The sequence below is a fragment of the Apus apus genome, chromosome 4 (assembly GCF_020740795.1).
Source record: "Apus apus isolate bApuApu2 chromosome 4, bApuApu2.pri.cur, whole genome shotgun sequence".
NCBI lineage: Eukaryota > Metazoa > Chordata > Aves > Apodiformes > Apodidae > Apus > Apus apus.
The window spans coordinates 42,185,508-42,203,329 of record NC_067285.1 but is presented as its reverse complement, the minus strand read 5'-3'; the positions used below and the strand labels follow the sequence as shown (position 1 = coordinate 42,203,329).

Sequence of the window (17,822 nt, the reverse complement as noted above, 5' to 3'; positions counted from 1 at the left end):
TGCTCTCAAGCACCCTCCTTCAAACTCCCAGACTACAGGAAGCCTGCAAATGAATCTGCTGAACCCAGAGACCCTATTGTGCTTGCCCCATCTACAGAGCTTTAAGCACACCCTCAGACGAATTTAAGATGAGCAGATGGGAAGATGCTGTGTTTGCACATTTCATGCTCGAGTCTACTCCACAGTATGCAGAGGCTACAGCTCTCCTCTCCCACCCCAACCTGCTTTGCTCCTCTGCCTCCACCATGTGCCCCCCTACCATTACCTTGTAGGGTTCTGCAAAGAGAGGAGTCTTCTCAGGGAACTTGTCTCTCTCCTGCAGAGCCTCCTGATTCCGCCTCTCCTTCTCCCGAATACGCAGCAAGTTTCTGTCCTCGTTGTACAAGCTTTAGGAAAGAGAGAAAGAAAGGTTAGCATTTTACACTTCTGTTATCAAAAAGTATCTACTTAGTGCAGAAACTGTGGTTTTGAGACAATGGTACAGGTCCAGCACAAAAGGAATTCTGAAATCTACAGGGTGGTTATAGCAGACAAATCAGTTATGTCAAGTATTTGCTGCACTGCACAGCAATGTAACACAGAAGGTGCAGCACACATCCTTCTCAGGGGTTTCTGCTCCTGATTATCATACAGCAAGAAGGGTGGGAAGGGGAAAACGATCCATCCTTTTAACTGTGAAACACAAATTGAGAAGAAGACAACGCTGAGTGATCAGTGCATGAGCTGGCAAATCCAGTTGCAACGATCCTGGTGAAAACTACCGTTCTTGTTCTCCAGACTTCTGCCCCAACTCTCTACCTGAGAGTAAAAAAGAATCCACTATTTGGAAGGTGTTGCCACTGTGAGGTTGAACTTTGCCTACTTTAATACCAGGCTTGAAAACTTACTCTCTACTTTAAAAGCACATTTGGAAAGCTGCTTACCTGGCAAACCACGTAGATGCATTTAAAGCCAAATACAAAAATGTATTTAAAGGAAAGGCCTCAGAAATTTGCCAAGCACCAGGCTGGATCCCCCTGTTCCCCCTCAACCCCATATACATGCTCCCAGTTTCACCAATCCCACATCAAAAGGACAGTAAAGCCATGTCATGTGCACAACAAGATGACTTCATGGAAAACCAGATCCTTTAAACCACACCTCATCTGTGAAATACCACTGCAAAAGAAGGGAATCTATTGTTCTAATTTTTATGGACATTTGGGAAGAAAAAACATGCAGACATAGTATGTGGATGCAGGTATTTCTTCTTCTATCTCTACTCTACTGCATACATATAATCCCTATGTACCTCCTTGGTACACTCAACTGCTCAAGTGCCCCAGTTTCAAAGGGAAGAGCTCAGTCTTCCCCACCAGTGACATTTTCTCAAATACCACACACAATCATCTACTGAAGGTTTAATCATCTCTAAAGAAGAGGTGGAGGACTGCATGGCTGGAGCAGCTAACCCAGAGATCTCACTACTGCAGAAGGGGATTCCTGACTCCATGTGGGCTCTGGAAAATGATGCTGTCTGATGGCCAATTTCTACATGTGGAATTGCAGCAAGAATGCACTTGTGCCACTAAGGCAGAAAAACATATTCAGGGATTAGACTGCGCACATTTAAAACAGTTTCCAGCTTTGTTAATGCTGAGCTATTTCCAAACGTAGCAAAAGAGAAGTTCCCAGTAAGCTCTGTGTACTCCACTTCTGCAAACTATGCAACAATTTTAAAAATAAAAAGGAATCACAAATCACTGATTGAATAAATATACATCATCCTTCTGTTCCAAACAATATATGCGCATCTGATGTCATTTTGCATGTGGGCAATTTCTTATCTACAATCAGTTATTGGTCAGTTGCACTATGTGTGCCAGAAAAGCTTTGTGCCATCAGAGATGGAAGATACCAACTGCAGAAGGCAAAGAATTAGGAGGAATTCTAAGGCAAGCTAGAAGCAGTCTTGGCTACATCTGCTACTTGAACTTGTACTCATGCAAATGATTTAAGTGAACACATTTTGAGTTCTCAGCTTTTTTTAAACTTACCCGTTCAAGCTATCTGGAAAATTCTACTGAATGAAATACCATTTTCCAAACATTCCAGGAAGTAAAAAGTGATTCTGAAAATATCCTTTATATAAACTTTGAAAGATTTCCCTTAACAGCAAGCATGAAAAGAAAAACAACATAAGAGAAGGTTTTAACAGAGAAGTCATTGGGTTTTAGCATGAAGGAGACTCTGAGATCTCTGAAACCTCCTCTTCACCAATCTGTGACACCATGGCCCAGTGTCAGGAACAGTGACACCAACTGTGAACAAACTGCTTTGTTGGGGTTTTTTTAACTTTTTTTATGAGTACATTTACCATGGATCACTCACCTCCTCTTGCCCCACTGGTTCCCAGTCCATTTTCCCCGTGGCTGCTCAAGCAACTCAAGCCAACACAACGGGGAGGGCAAAGAAACAAAACCACTGCCCTTGTTGGCAGTCTCCACTTCTTGCCATTTCCCAGCTTCTTTGTACTGCAGTCACTATCTTTCCCTAACAAATTACACAGCTCTCTTGCAAGGAGCTTTGCTGATGTGTTGGAACTAAACAAGACTCCTCCTGCAACCGGGTGCTCAGCTCCAGCTCTCTGCCACCCACCTTGACTTTTTCCTTTTGAAGCTACTACCACCGAGTATGTTTCTGAGCCTAACAATAGAATTCAGTGCAATGCTGAAGGTACAAAAGGATAATTTTTAGTTTTAATTCCTTCTTCTTGAGCATCTGCTGCTTCCCCATCAGTTCTTCAACCATCATTTTCATCGGCTGACAGACAGAGGGACATACAGGAAACTAAATGACACAAAGGGGATCTTATTTTTACAAGAGTAACAACTGTTTTCAAGAGTATAGATCCTTCTCCCACTTCGTGTGTTTTGATATTCCTACATATTTTTGGTCTGCAGAATGGTGCCAACATCTCAGCCTGCCCTGTTACTATTTCTGTCTTGATCCACACCACGAATGCCAAGCACTCAGACCCACACAGGACTTTTTAATACAACTGCAATATTAAATATGCATACTTGGTTTAAATTAAATTACCCATGGTGCTGGCTGGAATACACAGCACACACAGACATTGTGCTAGCTTTCCCCAAAACAGATTTTGCTACTGCAATTCACAGATTGTCGTGGCAATCTTCAGATCCAGATCTTCCAGAGACAAGCTGCTGACCTGGCATAGCTCTGCTGAAGCCCAAGAGGGTAAGAGATGAAAGCAGCCTAAAATGCTCATCGAAATGATACATAAGGACAAAACTCAAAGCCAATCTATCTCTTTTAAAAATAGATTATTTTAAAACAGATTGTTTTAAAATGAGGCCATCTCATTTTATCTTCCCATGTAACAGACTGTTTGCCTCTTCCAAAGAGGACAGAGAAAGACAAAAGATGGAACACAAAACTACTGGGGAACTCTGTCAAGAGTAAAAGCATAACTTCTCATCTAACAGACCCATTCCCAACCTCCTTAACCACCACAGTTGCCTTTCGAAAACTCTAACATCACTACTAGGGCACAGCACATCACTTGATAATCTGCAGTATGAGTAAGGCACATGAATGTGAACACTTGAGAGCTTTCCAGATGCCCTTCTGTAGTAGTGGCCATTTCCTCTAAAGCACTGAGGACCTGAAGTAACAGCCTCCACACAGTACTTAAGAGTCAAACATCCTATCTTCTAATGACTTCACTACCTCCTGCTTGTCAAGCGTTCAGCAGTTATCTAAAATGTGCCCCCCTGATTAGCTTCTTCGGGTAAGATTTATTAGAAAGGAGATATTGTAGGTCAACTTTTTTTACACAAGCAAAAATACTCGCAATATTTTAGACGGATACAGTTAACAAGCTGTATCATTTCCACATGCCAGATGGCTGTCAGTGGGGACCCACATGCTCACTTGTATTCTCCCTTTGTCTGATAAACCTATACAGAACCTAACTAGGTATTAGCAGGTTTTGGTTTTTTCCTGTGGTTGCTGGGTAAAAAGGGTAGGAGCTGATAACTATTCAGATGACTGTTCCTGCAGGAAAATACAGCACAGCACACAGCTACTAGCTGTAAACCAAGTCTGAAAAGCATCAGTGATGCTCCACAGATACCAGCATAACTATCTCCCTGGCTGGAAGACCACTGAGAGCTTGAAGCACTCCACGGTGAGACTGCTGTGAAACAAACAAGCAGAAATGTTTGGGTGGGTTGTTTTTTTTTTGTCCAACTCTGGAGCCCTCAACACAAGAGTGATATGGACCTGTTGGAACGAGTCCAGAGAAGGGCCACAAATATGACTGGAGGGCTGGAGCAGCTCTCCTATGGAGACAGGCTGAAAGGGCTGGGATGGTTTAGCCTGGAGGAGGTTCCAAAGAGACCTTAGAACACCTTCCAGGGCCTGAAGGGGCTCCAGGAAAGCTGGGGACAGGAAAGCTTTTGACAAGAACTTGTAGTGAGAAGACAAGGGGAATGGATTAAAACTGGCAGAGGGGAGATTTAGGTTAGACATTAGGAATAAGTTCTTTACAATGAGGGTGGTTAAGCACTGGAACAGGCTGCCCAGAGAGGTGGTGGAGGCCCCATCCCTGAAGACATTCAAGATCAGGCTTGACCAGGCTCTGAGTAACCTTATCTAGTCAAATAGGTCCCTGTGCACCGCAGGGGAGCTGGACTAGACGGCCTTTAAAGGTCCCTTCCAACCTCACAACATTCTATGAAATCCTGACCCAGAAGTTATGTGTTTTGTTCAGCTGTTTCAACTTGAAAAGCAGGAAGGTGAGCCAAAGCCCACTGAAATACACACTAAAAATCTTGCTGGCTTCAACAGACTTTATGTTGGGCAATGATGTGTTGTTCTTCAGTCACAGAAAATGGGCCTGACTTTGAGTACACACAGGAGCAAAAACTTACCGGAAGGGAGGCAAGGAGGACATTGGTCTGACATGTTGGAAGAATTGGGGAAAACCTATTTTCATTTGTTGTCCTAGGATAAAATCTGCTGTTAGAACTGAGTTCTTGTTTTACATTATGCTTTCAGAGTCACGGAGTGGTTGGGGTTGGAAGGGACCTCTGAAGATCACCTAATCCAACCCTCATTCCTCTAAATGTCTCACTAGATCAGAGAGTCACAGACCTGTCAGGGTTGGAAGGGACCTCTAGAGATCATCTAGTTTAACTCTCTGCTAAAGCAGGATGGCCCAGAGCACATTCCACAGGACTGCATCCAGATGGGTTTGAAATGGCTCCAGCGAAGGAGATTCCACAACCTCCCTGGGCAGCCTGTCCCAGGGGTCTGTCTCCCTCACAATAAATAAGTTTTTCCTCATATTTAAATGGCACTTCCCATGTTCCAGCTTGTGCCTGTTGCCCCTCGTCCTGTCCCTGGGAACTACCAGACAAGAGTCTGGCTCCATCCTCCTTGCACCCACCCTTCAGGTACTTGTAGGCATTAATAAGGTCTCCCCTCAGCCTTCTCTTCTCCAGGCTGAACAGTCCCAGCTCTCTCAGCCTTTTCTCATCAGGGGGATGCTCCAATCTCATCTTAGAGCAAGATAAGCCCATAGCTTACAAGTAGTTTAAGAACTAACAGCAATAATATAGAAATAAACACTCCCACCCTCAAAAAAAGAAACCAACAAATCAAATCAATGCACAAGCCACACAGTATGACCCTTCAAATTGTTTTCTACTAAAACACTGTGCTGGGTCCATGTGGCTAATGGATATCCTTCTGTTTCTAGGCTGGCAACCATCCAAATTCAGAGCAATCAAGCTCTTTTGCTCAGAGGTTTTGATTCCTTTCAAACGAAAGGAAAACCCTGCACAACTGTAACTTGTGTCTCTTGCAACAAGAATATATATGATGAGAAGGTTCTTTCCTAAACGTGTTCAACACTGCAGGTGAAACATCTCACATGCCCCTTGCTGCAAAAGCAGCAGCTGTAACACCGCCAAAGGCCTTTTCTTTCCCTGAACCTTCCTTGACCCCAAGCTCTCTTCCCAGCAATAAATTCTTTTTAAAGAGTGTGTGAAGAGAAAGAAAGGAGGGATGGAGGGGAGGGGACACTGCCTTTCTGCCATAATGCCAGGTCCTGCAATTTTAAAAGCAGATCAATGTGCCTGCTGGGGGACAGCCTGGTGGACCCGGGCACTCTCATGTGTACAGGACTACCAGGCACTGCTCATCAAGGTTAGTCTTGCATCTTTACTGCTGCAGACCTCAGCACAGTGTCATGGTGACTAGTGGCCCAAGCTGCTGGCCATGCACAGCTGACTATCCACTCAGCCAGGCAAGGGGTCATCCCCCTCCTCTGCCTCCTTTCTGAAACAGATCAAACCAAATTTCATTGCAAGTTTTCCTCAAACTTGAGCGCACAAAAGGAGATACAGTTTTAAAAGCAGAAGCATATGGGAATACTGAGCAGCTACTTGGTCATGCAGTTGAGAGCACCAGCGCTCCCTTCGCTAACTTACAGAAGCCCTTAAACGACCTGAAGACAGCAGATAAAACTCATTTTAATTTGCACATTTTATCATGTAGGTCTTAAAAGTTGCCATGCACAGTGTCTCACCACATACTGGGGGTCTTCAACTTAAAAACAAGTTGTATTGCACTGAATGACATTCCTAATTCAGAGCAGAAGCATCTGCAGTCTACTGAAATATCCACTTTTTAACTTAAGCCTGTAGCTGTCCTAGTCCCAACATCTGTGCAGAGACACTGTTTCTGTCCACCACTAACCTGGACATTTAGGGTAACTGTCCACAGAGGGCAGCCCTGAGGAGAAGGACTTGAGAGTCACAGTAGATGAGAAGCTCGACTTGAACCAACCATGTGCACTTGCAGTCCAGAGACCAACCATGTTCTGGGCTGCATCAAAGGAAGCAAGGCCAGCAGGTCAAGGGAGGGGATTCTGCCCCTCTACTCTACCCTCCTGAGACCCCACCTGGAGTACTGTGTCCACCTCTGGAGCCCTCAGCATAGGAAGGACATGGAGCTGTTGGAGTGAGTCCAGAGGAGGCCACAAAGATGATCAGAGGGCTGGAGCAGCTCTGCCCTGGAGATGGGCTGAGAGAGTTGGGGTGTTCAGCCTGGAGAAGAGAAGGCTCCAGGGAGACCTTAGAGCACCTTCCAGGACCTGAAGGGGCTCCAGGAAAGCTGGGGAGGGACTTGTCTCCAGAGAGGGCAGTGATAGGACAAGGGATAATGGTTTTAAACTGAAAGAAGAGAGATTTAGATTAGACATTAGGAAAAAATTCTTCACCATGAGGGTAGCGAGGTGCTGGAATAGTTTGCCCAGGGTTGTTGTGGAAGTCCCATCCCTAGAAGTGTTCAAAGCCAGGTTGGATGGGGCTCTGGGCAGCCTAGTCTAGTGGGAGGTGTCCCTGCCCATGCCAGAGAGATTGGAACCTGATGATCTTTAAGGTCCCTTCCAACCTTCACTGTTCTACGATTCTATATTCTATGATTAGTCAATATGCCCTTTAAAGCTTTTGAGAATTCGGCCTATGCTGCAACACTTAACACTGCACCGACTCCCCACAGTCAGTGCTAGGAAACCAGGCAGAAAGTGTCAGAGAACCACAGTCAGCTCAGGCCCTGCATGGACCCATGCCAAGAGGAGAAGAGGTCTCCATGGCCTGCCAGGCGCCATCAGAGGAAACCCGTGCAGGGCAGCTGCCCGCCAGGCTCCAGCAAGCTGTCCCTTGTGCATGCACGGCTGGAGCCCTCACCTCTGCTCAAGCTGCAAGCTGAACCCCAGCTCCTGTTCTTCGGGAACCTCTCCAGATTAGCAGCTTTGATATTTAGATTTTCCCAGAATGACAACTCACAAAACCTCAAAACCAAAATTCCTTACTGATTTGTGGAAATGCTTTGGGAAACTGGACCCCCAAGCACATGGGAGCCTGGCAGCTGGCAGACTCTGTGGTCTCACCCCATCCATCTTCAGGAGGGAAACAGTTCAAAAAGTGAGAGTTAAAAATAGTGCTGCATTCTCTGCAGCTGGGCTACTCTTGATGTGTCACCAGGAAGGCCCAAATAGCCTGTGTGTGCAAACAGGCAGCTCAGACTGGATGCCTGCCCTGAAATATCATTTTAGTCTTGATCATCTTCAAACATGCTACACAAGAAGTAAACACATGCACATATCCCCCCGGCCCTGCCTCAAAAACCCCTAAATCATGCTGTGCTGCACACTTAAAACAGTATAACACTCCCAGGCTCCACACAGCCCAAGCTGGCAAAGGTTAGTCCACTGGCTCCAGCAAGACGTTTGGCTCCGAAAGTTCAGCAACACATACACCCTGACCCAGCAATGATCCAGGCTTGGATCTGTAACAGAAACCACGAAAATACCAACGTGCTCTGAAGGCGCTCTCGGTGACATGACAACCCCAACTACTGAGTTTCAAATGCTGATTTGTGTCACTCCAGCCCATGACAACATTTTCAAAAAATAGACTGGTATGAGGAAGGAATTCTGCCTCTCCTCCTGTCCTCTATGTTCTCCAAATGAAAATGAAAAGAGAAGAAAAATTTACTTTACTTTTCATCGTAGTAAGAACCATTGCTGGCTCCCAAAAGCAAAAGGGGGTGAAGGAAGGCTAAAAAGCAAACACAAAAACAACATTTGATTGCTTCTGAACTCACAGAACCTCTTCCTCTGTAACCCTGAGAGAACACTTCCTTTTCATCCAACTGCAGGAAATCACAAATTTCTTGAAGCTCTTTTGTCATTAAAATGGACTCTTTTTTTTATCATGAGACGCTGCTGATCAACATTTCTCAAGACTGGGAGACACACTCTTGTTGAATTTTAAGGCAAGATACATCACTAAAAAAAAAAAATCAAACAGAAATCACATTGATGCACAGTAAAAGCCTCTGCTGCTCTAAGTCTTCACAGATAAATCACCACTAATTTCATACAGCTACTAATGAGAGCCATTTAATATGGCTCTTGCCTGACAGCAAGACTCTAAGACAAGCAGATGAAAGAATGACGCCAAAATGAATACGTAATAACTTTAAAAAAATGCCTCTTCCCAATATTTATTTCCTTTCCTTAATGGAAACATCATCGAGTTGTGACTTGCTAGTTATTTTTAAGGTCTGTTTCACATCAAACACTATTTCACAGAACATAAACAGCTTGAACAGAGACAAATGAGAAGAGCAAAACATATGGCAGAAGTGCAACAGATGGTACAGTTAGTCAATTATTTTCTGCTTCATCATCAAGCACAACTACAGGCTGAGTGGAGAATGGATTGAGAACAGCCCCTGAGCAGAAGGACCTGGGGGTGATGGTGGAGGAGAAGCTCAACATGAGGCGGCACCGTGCGCTGGAGCCCAGAAACCAACCCTGTCCTGGGCTGTAGCACCAGCAGCGTGGGCAGCAGGGCCAGGGAGGGGATTCTGCCCTGGTGAGACCCCACCTGGAGTGCTGTGTTCAGGCCTGGAGCCTCCAACACAAGAAGGAAATGGAGCTCCTGAAGAGAGTCATGAAGATGATCAGAGGGCTGGAGCAGCTCTGCTCTGGAGACAGGCTGGGAGAGTTGGGGTGTTCAGCCTGGAGAAGGCTTTTTACAATGAGGGGGGTGAGACCCTGGCCCAGGTTGCCCAGGGAAGCTGTGGCTGCCCCATCCCTGGCAGTGTTGAAGGGCAGGTTGGATGGGGCTTGGAGCAACCTGGTCTGGTGGAAGGTGTCCCTGCCCATGAAGGGGGGTTGGATCTAGATGATCTTGAAGGCTCCTTCCAACCCAAACCAGTCTGTGATTCTATGATCAGCCAGCTTTGGTACATTCTGTCCAAAAATACTTATCTTCACATTGGAGAAAATATTCTTTGGAATTTGTTTTTCAAGTTTTTGCTTCCCCAACTCCTTTGGGCCTACCCAGCCCAGTTTTGTGAGTGCACGACACAGTGTTAAGACTGCCAAGCAAGAGACCACGGCCTCACAGCCTCTCTGTACTTCCACAAGGATTCTAAGAAACCTCCTGGCAAATATTTTTGAACAAAAATAACATTCCAAGAAAATCCTGTACTGCTGCAAGCTTCCATTCAAGCCTTGGAGAAAAATGATGTGGTACACATTGTTGTGTTAAAAGGCAAAGCAATTTGGCAGAAAATAAAGCCCCTTGTGTTCCAGTGTGTCCTCAGGTATCAGAAGGGCTGTGGGCAGCTGGTCTCCGATTCTGAGTGATGCCCAATTTGGTGTTAACAGTCCAGTTGTGTTCAATATACTGAACTATCACGACTACAGCTGTGCTAATATCGCGATACACTTTCAGTCTAGTGACATGCCATGAACTAGTATGGCCAGACCCAAGGAGCCTGGTCACGTTCAAGGAGAACTCTCAGGGCTAGAGTAATGAATAGCGCAGTTTACGGAAGCAATGGATGCACTAATTACTTAGGATTGCCGGGGCTAAACTCCCTGTCTGCAAAGCATGTGCAAGTACCAAGAACATGAACAACACAGCCTGGCTACACACATGTTAAGGTATAAAGCAACTCTATAAAGGTTCCTAAGTTTCCCAGGGATAAACTCAGGACACCTGAGTGTTGGAATCTTACTCAAAGGCACCCCTATGGGGGGAAGAAAGGCTCAGCCCACCAGCTGATCCCAGAAGTCAGGGGTGGTCCCTGTGATGGTATATTCCCTGACATCCTTCCTCTCTTAAGCCATTGTTATACTGCTTTTACCTTTCAGGTGGAGCTTGAGGGACTCTAGTCATTCATACCTTTGTCATGATTGGTGTAAAATTCTCTCACTTTGCTTTTAAAGTTATAGGCTAGAGAGAACTCAGCACAGGCTCAGTGAGGGGAGGTCACACCATGGGAGGCAGGTAGCTTTTGGGATGGAGGCGTGTTTTGGTATTATAATGAGATTATAATGAGCACAGTTCACCTAAAGGATGGTATTTTATCAAAAAGTGACAGACTGTTGGCCCAGGCTATGAAAAAAGCAGCTTACCAGTTCCACAGAGCCTGGCCACGGTGTCTCCACTCCACTCTCTGTGCTGGTGTCCTTAGAGTTGGTACATCAAGCTCCTCTCATGTTGCCAACATCGAGGCTTACCTGGGGAACTACCATGGTACAAACTCTTTGCACACCAGCTGCATTCCACCCTGAAAGTTTCTTCAATACTGAACCCTTCCTTAAAATGTGAATGTAAGTTTAATTTCTAAGTTACCTCAAGCAACCTCTCCCTAGGCTTTAAATACACAGTCCTTTAAGTTACACCGAAAAAATGGGGAATAGCTGGGATGTCATAACAGGTAGCAGGGAACTGCCAGTTGGCTAAAGTAGAAGCTAAGCTGGCTTTTGCCAGAAAAAAAATAATCAGTTCTACCTATGTACTATGTCTTCTCACTCTGCCTCTTCCACAGTAATCTTTGGGTTCAAAATCTTATTTGTTTCCTATTGCTGTTGCCAAGTTTAAAAATATATTCATTACTCAGTCTCACTAAAAGGTTTTTGCTTCCTTTTGGCATCAATAGGCCTTTCTTCATCAGGCAGTTCCCAGGAGCAAGCCTTAAGATTTCCTGAGAAGACCTGAGCCCCTGCAGCACCCAGTGACTTTGGTAGGAATTGGGAACACTCACATGTTCTTCATATGTGATAAACCCTTCACAGAATTGAGCCTAAAAACCCCAAATCCTCAAACGGCTGTGCAATTAAAAACATACCCCAGGATTGGGATCACTGTTTCTCAGCCTATGGTCCACAAACTTCTGAAGGCTCAAAAGATGAAAAAGAAGATTTGCAAAAAGATGCAAATAATCGACAGTAACAACCTCTTCTCTGCCTACTCATAAAAGGCAAGGAAAAGAAAGGTTTATGATTTGGATTTTCCCTCACGCACTCAAATATATAAAATCTAACTTTCATTTAGTTATAAATGAAAGCCATTATAGCAATATTGTGCTAGACAGGTCACAGATCCTTTCTAAGTAGATGTTGCACTCTCTAACCTAAAATACCACAAATGCAAATAGGAGTGCTCCAAGCTGTGGTGCTCCCCTAAGGAGTAGGGCATCCTACTCCTGCTCCCCTCCACAGGGACAGGAGCTCTCATATGTGAGTCAACCATTCCTCAGTCTCCACAGACACACACCATTTACTCTACGAGCAGAGAGTTTTTGATTGCAAGGGCAAGAAAACCTCACGATGAATATCTAACTCTCCCCTCCCACAGTGGCAAACCCTAGAGAGGCCAGAACACAGCACGCAGTCAGAGTCTGTTAGCATCAAGATGCTCCCAACAAAAAGCAGGAGTTCATGCTGAAGGCCAGCCTCACTTAGAATCATTGAATGGTTTGAGTTGGCAGGGACCTTAAAGGTCATCTAGTTCCAAACCCCCTGCATGGGCAGGGACACCTCCCACCAGACCAGGTTGCTCAGAGCCCCATCCAACCTGCCCTCAAACACTTCCAGGGATGGGGCAGCCACAGCTTCCCTGGGCAACCTGTGCCAGGGTCTCACCACCCTTATGCATTTAACAGCTGCATAAAGCAGCAACTTGGAAAATTTGGAAAAATGCAACTATTACATTAGTTTATACAATCTTCACTTAGTCATCTTCAATAACAGCACTTAACTATGTGGCCATAGTCAAAGCACCTGCACGAACCAAAAGACAGTCTCTCCACTCATGATGCTGCAGAAATAAGTCTCTAAAGAAACCTAGAATTTCAACCTCACCCCACCTACACCAATGGTAATAGAATGCTGTCAGAAAAGGTGTTAATTATAGGTTACACATGGAACACCAAAGCTGTCATTCTCCATCTAAATGCAAATATACTAGGAGGGCTTCTAAGAAGGTGTGGAGATGTGTGAAGTGTAATTACCATGAGAGCAGACAAGGCGCTGGACCAGTGATGAGTTTAAGGCTTTCTTTGATCTGGATGTGGTAGGCAAAGGAGGAAATGTGAGAAATTCAAATCACCAAGTACGTGCAGTGAAAAATTCTGACCACTTGATCTCTTAGAGACGAGATGTTCTGCATGCAGCTGTCTAATTCATCAGGCACACGTCTCAGCATTTCCCCAAGGCAAGTAAGTGGTCCCACTGCCTTTCAGCCCTGAAGGCACCTAAGTCTTTTTGGGCATGTGAGTAAAGATCTCCAACTCCAGTGCAATTTCAGTAACTGAGTATGCATGGATTCAGACAAAGCTGCTGGTGCTTTGGCAGCACTAGGTGTGCAGCTGAGGATGGAATCCAAGTGCAGGACTAGTCCCCAGACTCTGAGAGCTCCCCGGCAGCTGCACACTCCACACACTTGGTTGTGGTGACCCAACTGTGACTACATCAAGCTTACAAGTGAGCAGCTTTTGCAGGTAGGAGGAGCTCACCCATGTCTCCTCTCATTTCAGCAAGGATCTAAAAGCCTGGTCAGGATGCAGACAGACACATGCCCAAATGAGTGGGGTTACCCTGCGAAGGTGATAGTGCAGGAGTTTTTTTTCAATTTCACTCAAAAGGGGAGACTCCAGCCTACCACTAACATGGTTCCACTCCTCTGTTGCACAGCTGGGTGAACACCTTCACAGGCACTCCCCACGGCTCACTCTCAGCCCCAAGACCAGTTAAGCTCAGCTGGCACTTTGAGCAATGCAGACTCAGATCCCTCTGACAGCGTGTTATATCCTGGCTTTGTCTAAGAATGGGTCTGTTTGGAGAAATGGCATTCCCTGCTGAGAAGATCCTGCTCTGACAGGGAGGGGACCCTGAGTCACGATCACCCCAAGACCTGTCCGCAAAAAGGCCCGAGGAAGCCATCACACAAACAGAAAAGACATTTACCCTTCAAAGGCACTTACATCATGTCTTCCTAGATCAAAGGCTGCTGGAAGTAAATACAAGGCCTTGGCACTATCAACAAACGTGGGGTGTAGCCTTTCTACCTGAATGTAAACTTGGAGTCTGCTTGGAAGTTGAGCTCAGAGAGAAAACATCTACTGTCAAAGCACAGGAAACCCAGATTTCAAAGGCCAGCCACCCCATTCCTCTTGCTGCCCCCACAGCGGTCATGCAGTTAATTCACATTCTTGTCCCACTCCATTCTCCTTGTCCTCTTTCAAGTGGTCCCACACTCACACCATTTTTAAGCACTTCCTGATCCCTCCCCAAACCTGCTTCAGCATGCAAGTTATTTAGAAAGGACTTCTTAGAAGACTCCTAGCATAGCCTTCATTAAGCACCACCCACCATCGCTGTGACTGCAGCATCACAGTCGAGTTTTTATCTCTCCTCCTTTATTCTGGAATTTTCCTGGCATCACCTAGCACCAGCTTAGGTCCCATTCTGAAAAGCCTTTCTGATGGTTTGTCTGTGCTGAGGCAAACTGCTTCCACGTTATTTTCCATGTACAGCCATGCTGTACAACACAGCCTGGAGTATCTGCATTCAAAGCACCATCTTCAGTGCCTCAGAGCAAGCATCAACTACATTTTATCCTCCTCCTGAGCCCCAGCAAGCCCACCAAATGACCAAAATACAGGAGCTGCTTCTCCTGTGAGCAGAACTTTTCACTGCTGTACCTGATGGCAGTAAGCACCTTGAAAATTGCCATGTGCAGACTTACTGCATTAACTCACCACTCTTTGCATCTACTATGTTGCTTGGAGACTCCTCAGATTGACTAAGAAACAGCCAGAAATAGGCAGGTTGGCAGTAAGTGGATAAGTAGGTAAAAGACATCACTTAACAGGTTTGTTTAGTTTACAGAAGAGCATATACTTGGTGGATGGCTTGATATCCTTCTTCTGCCTTTCCTTCTCCTATCCTGAAAAGCATGTTTCCTAAGCTGACACAGTCTTTTTTTAAAGAAAAAAAACACTCTAATGTATTAATTATTCTAAGATTACAAACATAAAGCAGTATTTTTTCAGCAGAGCAGTATGACAATCAACACAATAAATCCATTCACTTTTTTTTTTCCTTCAAGAGACTTATATAAAAACAGAGTGCAGAAAAAGGACTATTATGCACAATGTACAGTCAATTTTGCATTTAAAATACTTTCCACAGAGGATCACTTCTGACCAAGCCATTCATATGCACCTGCAATGGCATCTCATATAAAGCTATGCCCCAGCAACAAGCTTTCTCCCGTCGTAAACAACATATTATCAATAGCTACAGAAGGATATCCCTAAGAGCCTATGAGTGACTTTTACCACAAAAAATGACTATTTATTTTTTGTATTTTTACCTATGAAGTGCCATACATGCCAGGATAGCAACCTTAGACCCACGAAGATGAACCTTTTTTTACCTGCCTTCCTAAAGCCAGCAGAGCTCCCCATGTGACACACTTCCAGATCAAAGCCCAGACTTCTACCAAATAATGCACACTAAAATAAAAACTGTCACCAAGTCCTTATTGAGTGTCAGGCACACCTCTACAGAATTAATGCAAAAACAATGTGAGGAAAGAACAAGGAAACAAGAGAGGAAAAAGACAGGGAGAAACAAGTCACAGAATTGTCTCCAGGTTTTCTTCTTCCAGAATAATGTCAGACATTGAGCAACCCAGCAAAAATGAAGTGTCAATGGGCAAGGGAGAAATTCTCTCTAATGATGTACTCTCATCTTGATTTTCTCAGATAAGGAGAAGGAAGATACAGACAGTTGAAAAATGCATTCACACAAGACAGTCACTTTCCAGGGCTGACCCTGCTCCACTCAGTCTAAACATCACAATACAACATCGATTCAAAGTAATTTAAAAAGGAAATTACCTAGATCCAATCTCACCAGGGAAGGCATGTGTTTAAGCAACCACAGATGTACCGTAGTAACCCAGGGTTGCAAAAGAACTGTTGTCTTAGTACACAGCCTTCTGAAAAAGCAACCAGCTGTGCTACCTACCATCTGGTTTTGTTAAAAACTTATTGCAGCTAAGATAAATCTTCCTGCAGGCGGAGTTCAGCTTTTAAACCAGCTGTTTCACATGCAAATCCATCCCAAATGAGGAGGAAGTCCTTTGGTGTGAGGGTGATGAGATCCTGGCCCAGGTTGTCCAGGGAAGCTGTGGCTGCCCCATCCCTGGAAGTGCTGAAGGGCAGGTTGGATGGGGCTTGGAGCAACCTGGGCTGGTGGGAGGTGTCCCTGCCCATGCAGGGGGGTTGGATCTAGGTGACCTTTAAGGTCACTTCCAACTCAAACCAGTCTATGATTCTATACACAAAATCATCTTCTCAGATGTGACTTTCTCCCATCTATATGGATTTACCAGTCAAAGGGAGACTCCCGTCAACCAAAAGCAAAATTGTATTCTTCCTAACTTACCACAGGGCGAGCACAGACATGCTGGCAGCAAGATAACGAGCTGGTGTGCCCCAGCTACTGTGTTAGTCACTGTTTCAATGGTACTTACCCTGCCCCTGCAGCACCTGGAGCTTGCTGCAAGGTGGTGCCAACAGAGATGAAGCACTAAGCAACTGCAGCAAATTAAGAATGCAGAGATGAACTCAAATGCGGCCACAGCAGAGCAGCACAGTGGCTATTTGTTTGGATAACTCAGTGTTCAGTCGGTATGAAGGCAAAAAGAAAAATGAAGGTGAGTACACCCATCAGAGACCCAGGTACACACCTTCTGCTCTCCGCCAGGATTGTAGCACCTGGAACAACTGCACCACCCAGGAACTGACCGCCCTGCAGCATTATCCCCTCCCACGATGTTTCTCCCTCTTCATTATCTACATGCCACTCACAATAAAAACAATTGTGCTCTTCCAGTTGTTTAAGTCGGCCCGAGACACATAAATAAACCTAATTCAAGCGTCAGCTTACAAACCCCAGCTCAGGAAAATGATGTGACTGAAGTAAAATTGGTGGAAGAGTGCCAAATTCCAAGTTTTGTTAAGCCCAGACAGATCCTCTAGCACTCTGCACTTCAGTGCACTGCTACAGCTATTCTGTCTACGCCAAACCTTTTTGCTACGGGTCTGGAATTCAGTTATATGAGCACAGGAACAGGGTAGCTACCAGGTGGGAAGCAACAAGATTCCAGAGCAGGGATAGCCTATTGCTGCATGTACATGTGTGTGCAACTGCCCAGCAGGGTGACAATCACAGAACTGTCACAGTTGACAAAGACCTCCAAGATCACCACATCCAACTGTCAACTCCCACCCCCACCCCCCCAAAGAGAAGAGAAAGCAGCCCACTAAGCCCACTGAGAGCATATTCTGAAGTGCCCCATCTACATGGTTTTTAAATACGTCCAGGGATGGTGACTCCACCACCTCCCTGGACAGTCTGTTCCAGTGCCTGACCACTCTTTCAGTATAGAAATTCTTCCTAATATCCAACCAAAACCTCTCTTGCAGCAACTTCAGGCCATTTCCTCTGGTCCTGTTGTTACTTACTTGGGAGAAGAGGCCAACATCCACTTGCCTACAACTTCCTTTCAGGTACTTGTGGAGGGCAATGAGGTCTCCTCTCAGCCTCCTCTTCAAACTAAACACCCTCAAATCCCTCAGCCTCTCCTCATAAGACTTAATTCTCCAGACCCTTCACCAGCTTGGTGGCTCTTCTCTGAACACGCTTCAGCACCTCAATGTCCTTGTAGTGAGGGGCCCAGGACTGAAAACAGGACTCGAGGTGCAGCCTCAGCAGTGCCAAGTACAGAGGCATGATCACCTCCCTTCTCCTGCTGGAGAAGATGTTCCCCAGAGGAAACAGAGAAGTCACGACTGTGGTATTTTATCAACTCACCCACCACTGGAAAAGTACCAGTGTTTCTAACGCTGATAAGGCATACTTGAATTGA

At 45.3% G+C, this 17,822-nt stretch overlaps 1 protein-coding gene across 5 annotated transcripts in view; it reads right to left on the bottom strand.

Moving 5' to 3' along the window:
• The window catches only part of AFF1 (ALF transcription elongation factor 1), a 104,765-nt gene that overhangs the window by 68,469 nt on the left and 18,474 nt on the right, over window positions 1-17,822 (bottom strand). For all 5 annotated transcript variants that reach the window (XM_051616587.1, XM_051616586.1, XM_051616590.1 and 2 more), the window contains exon 2: window positions 266-386. In XM_051616587.1, coding sequence (XP_051472547.1) covers window positions 266-386 — 121 coding nt within the window. The remainder of the gene's footprint in view (window positions 1-265; window positions 387-17,822) is intronic.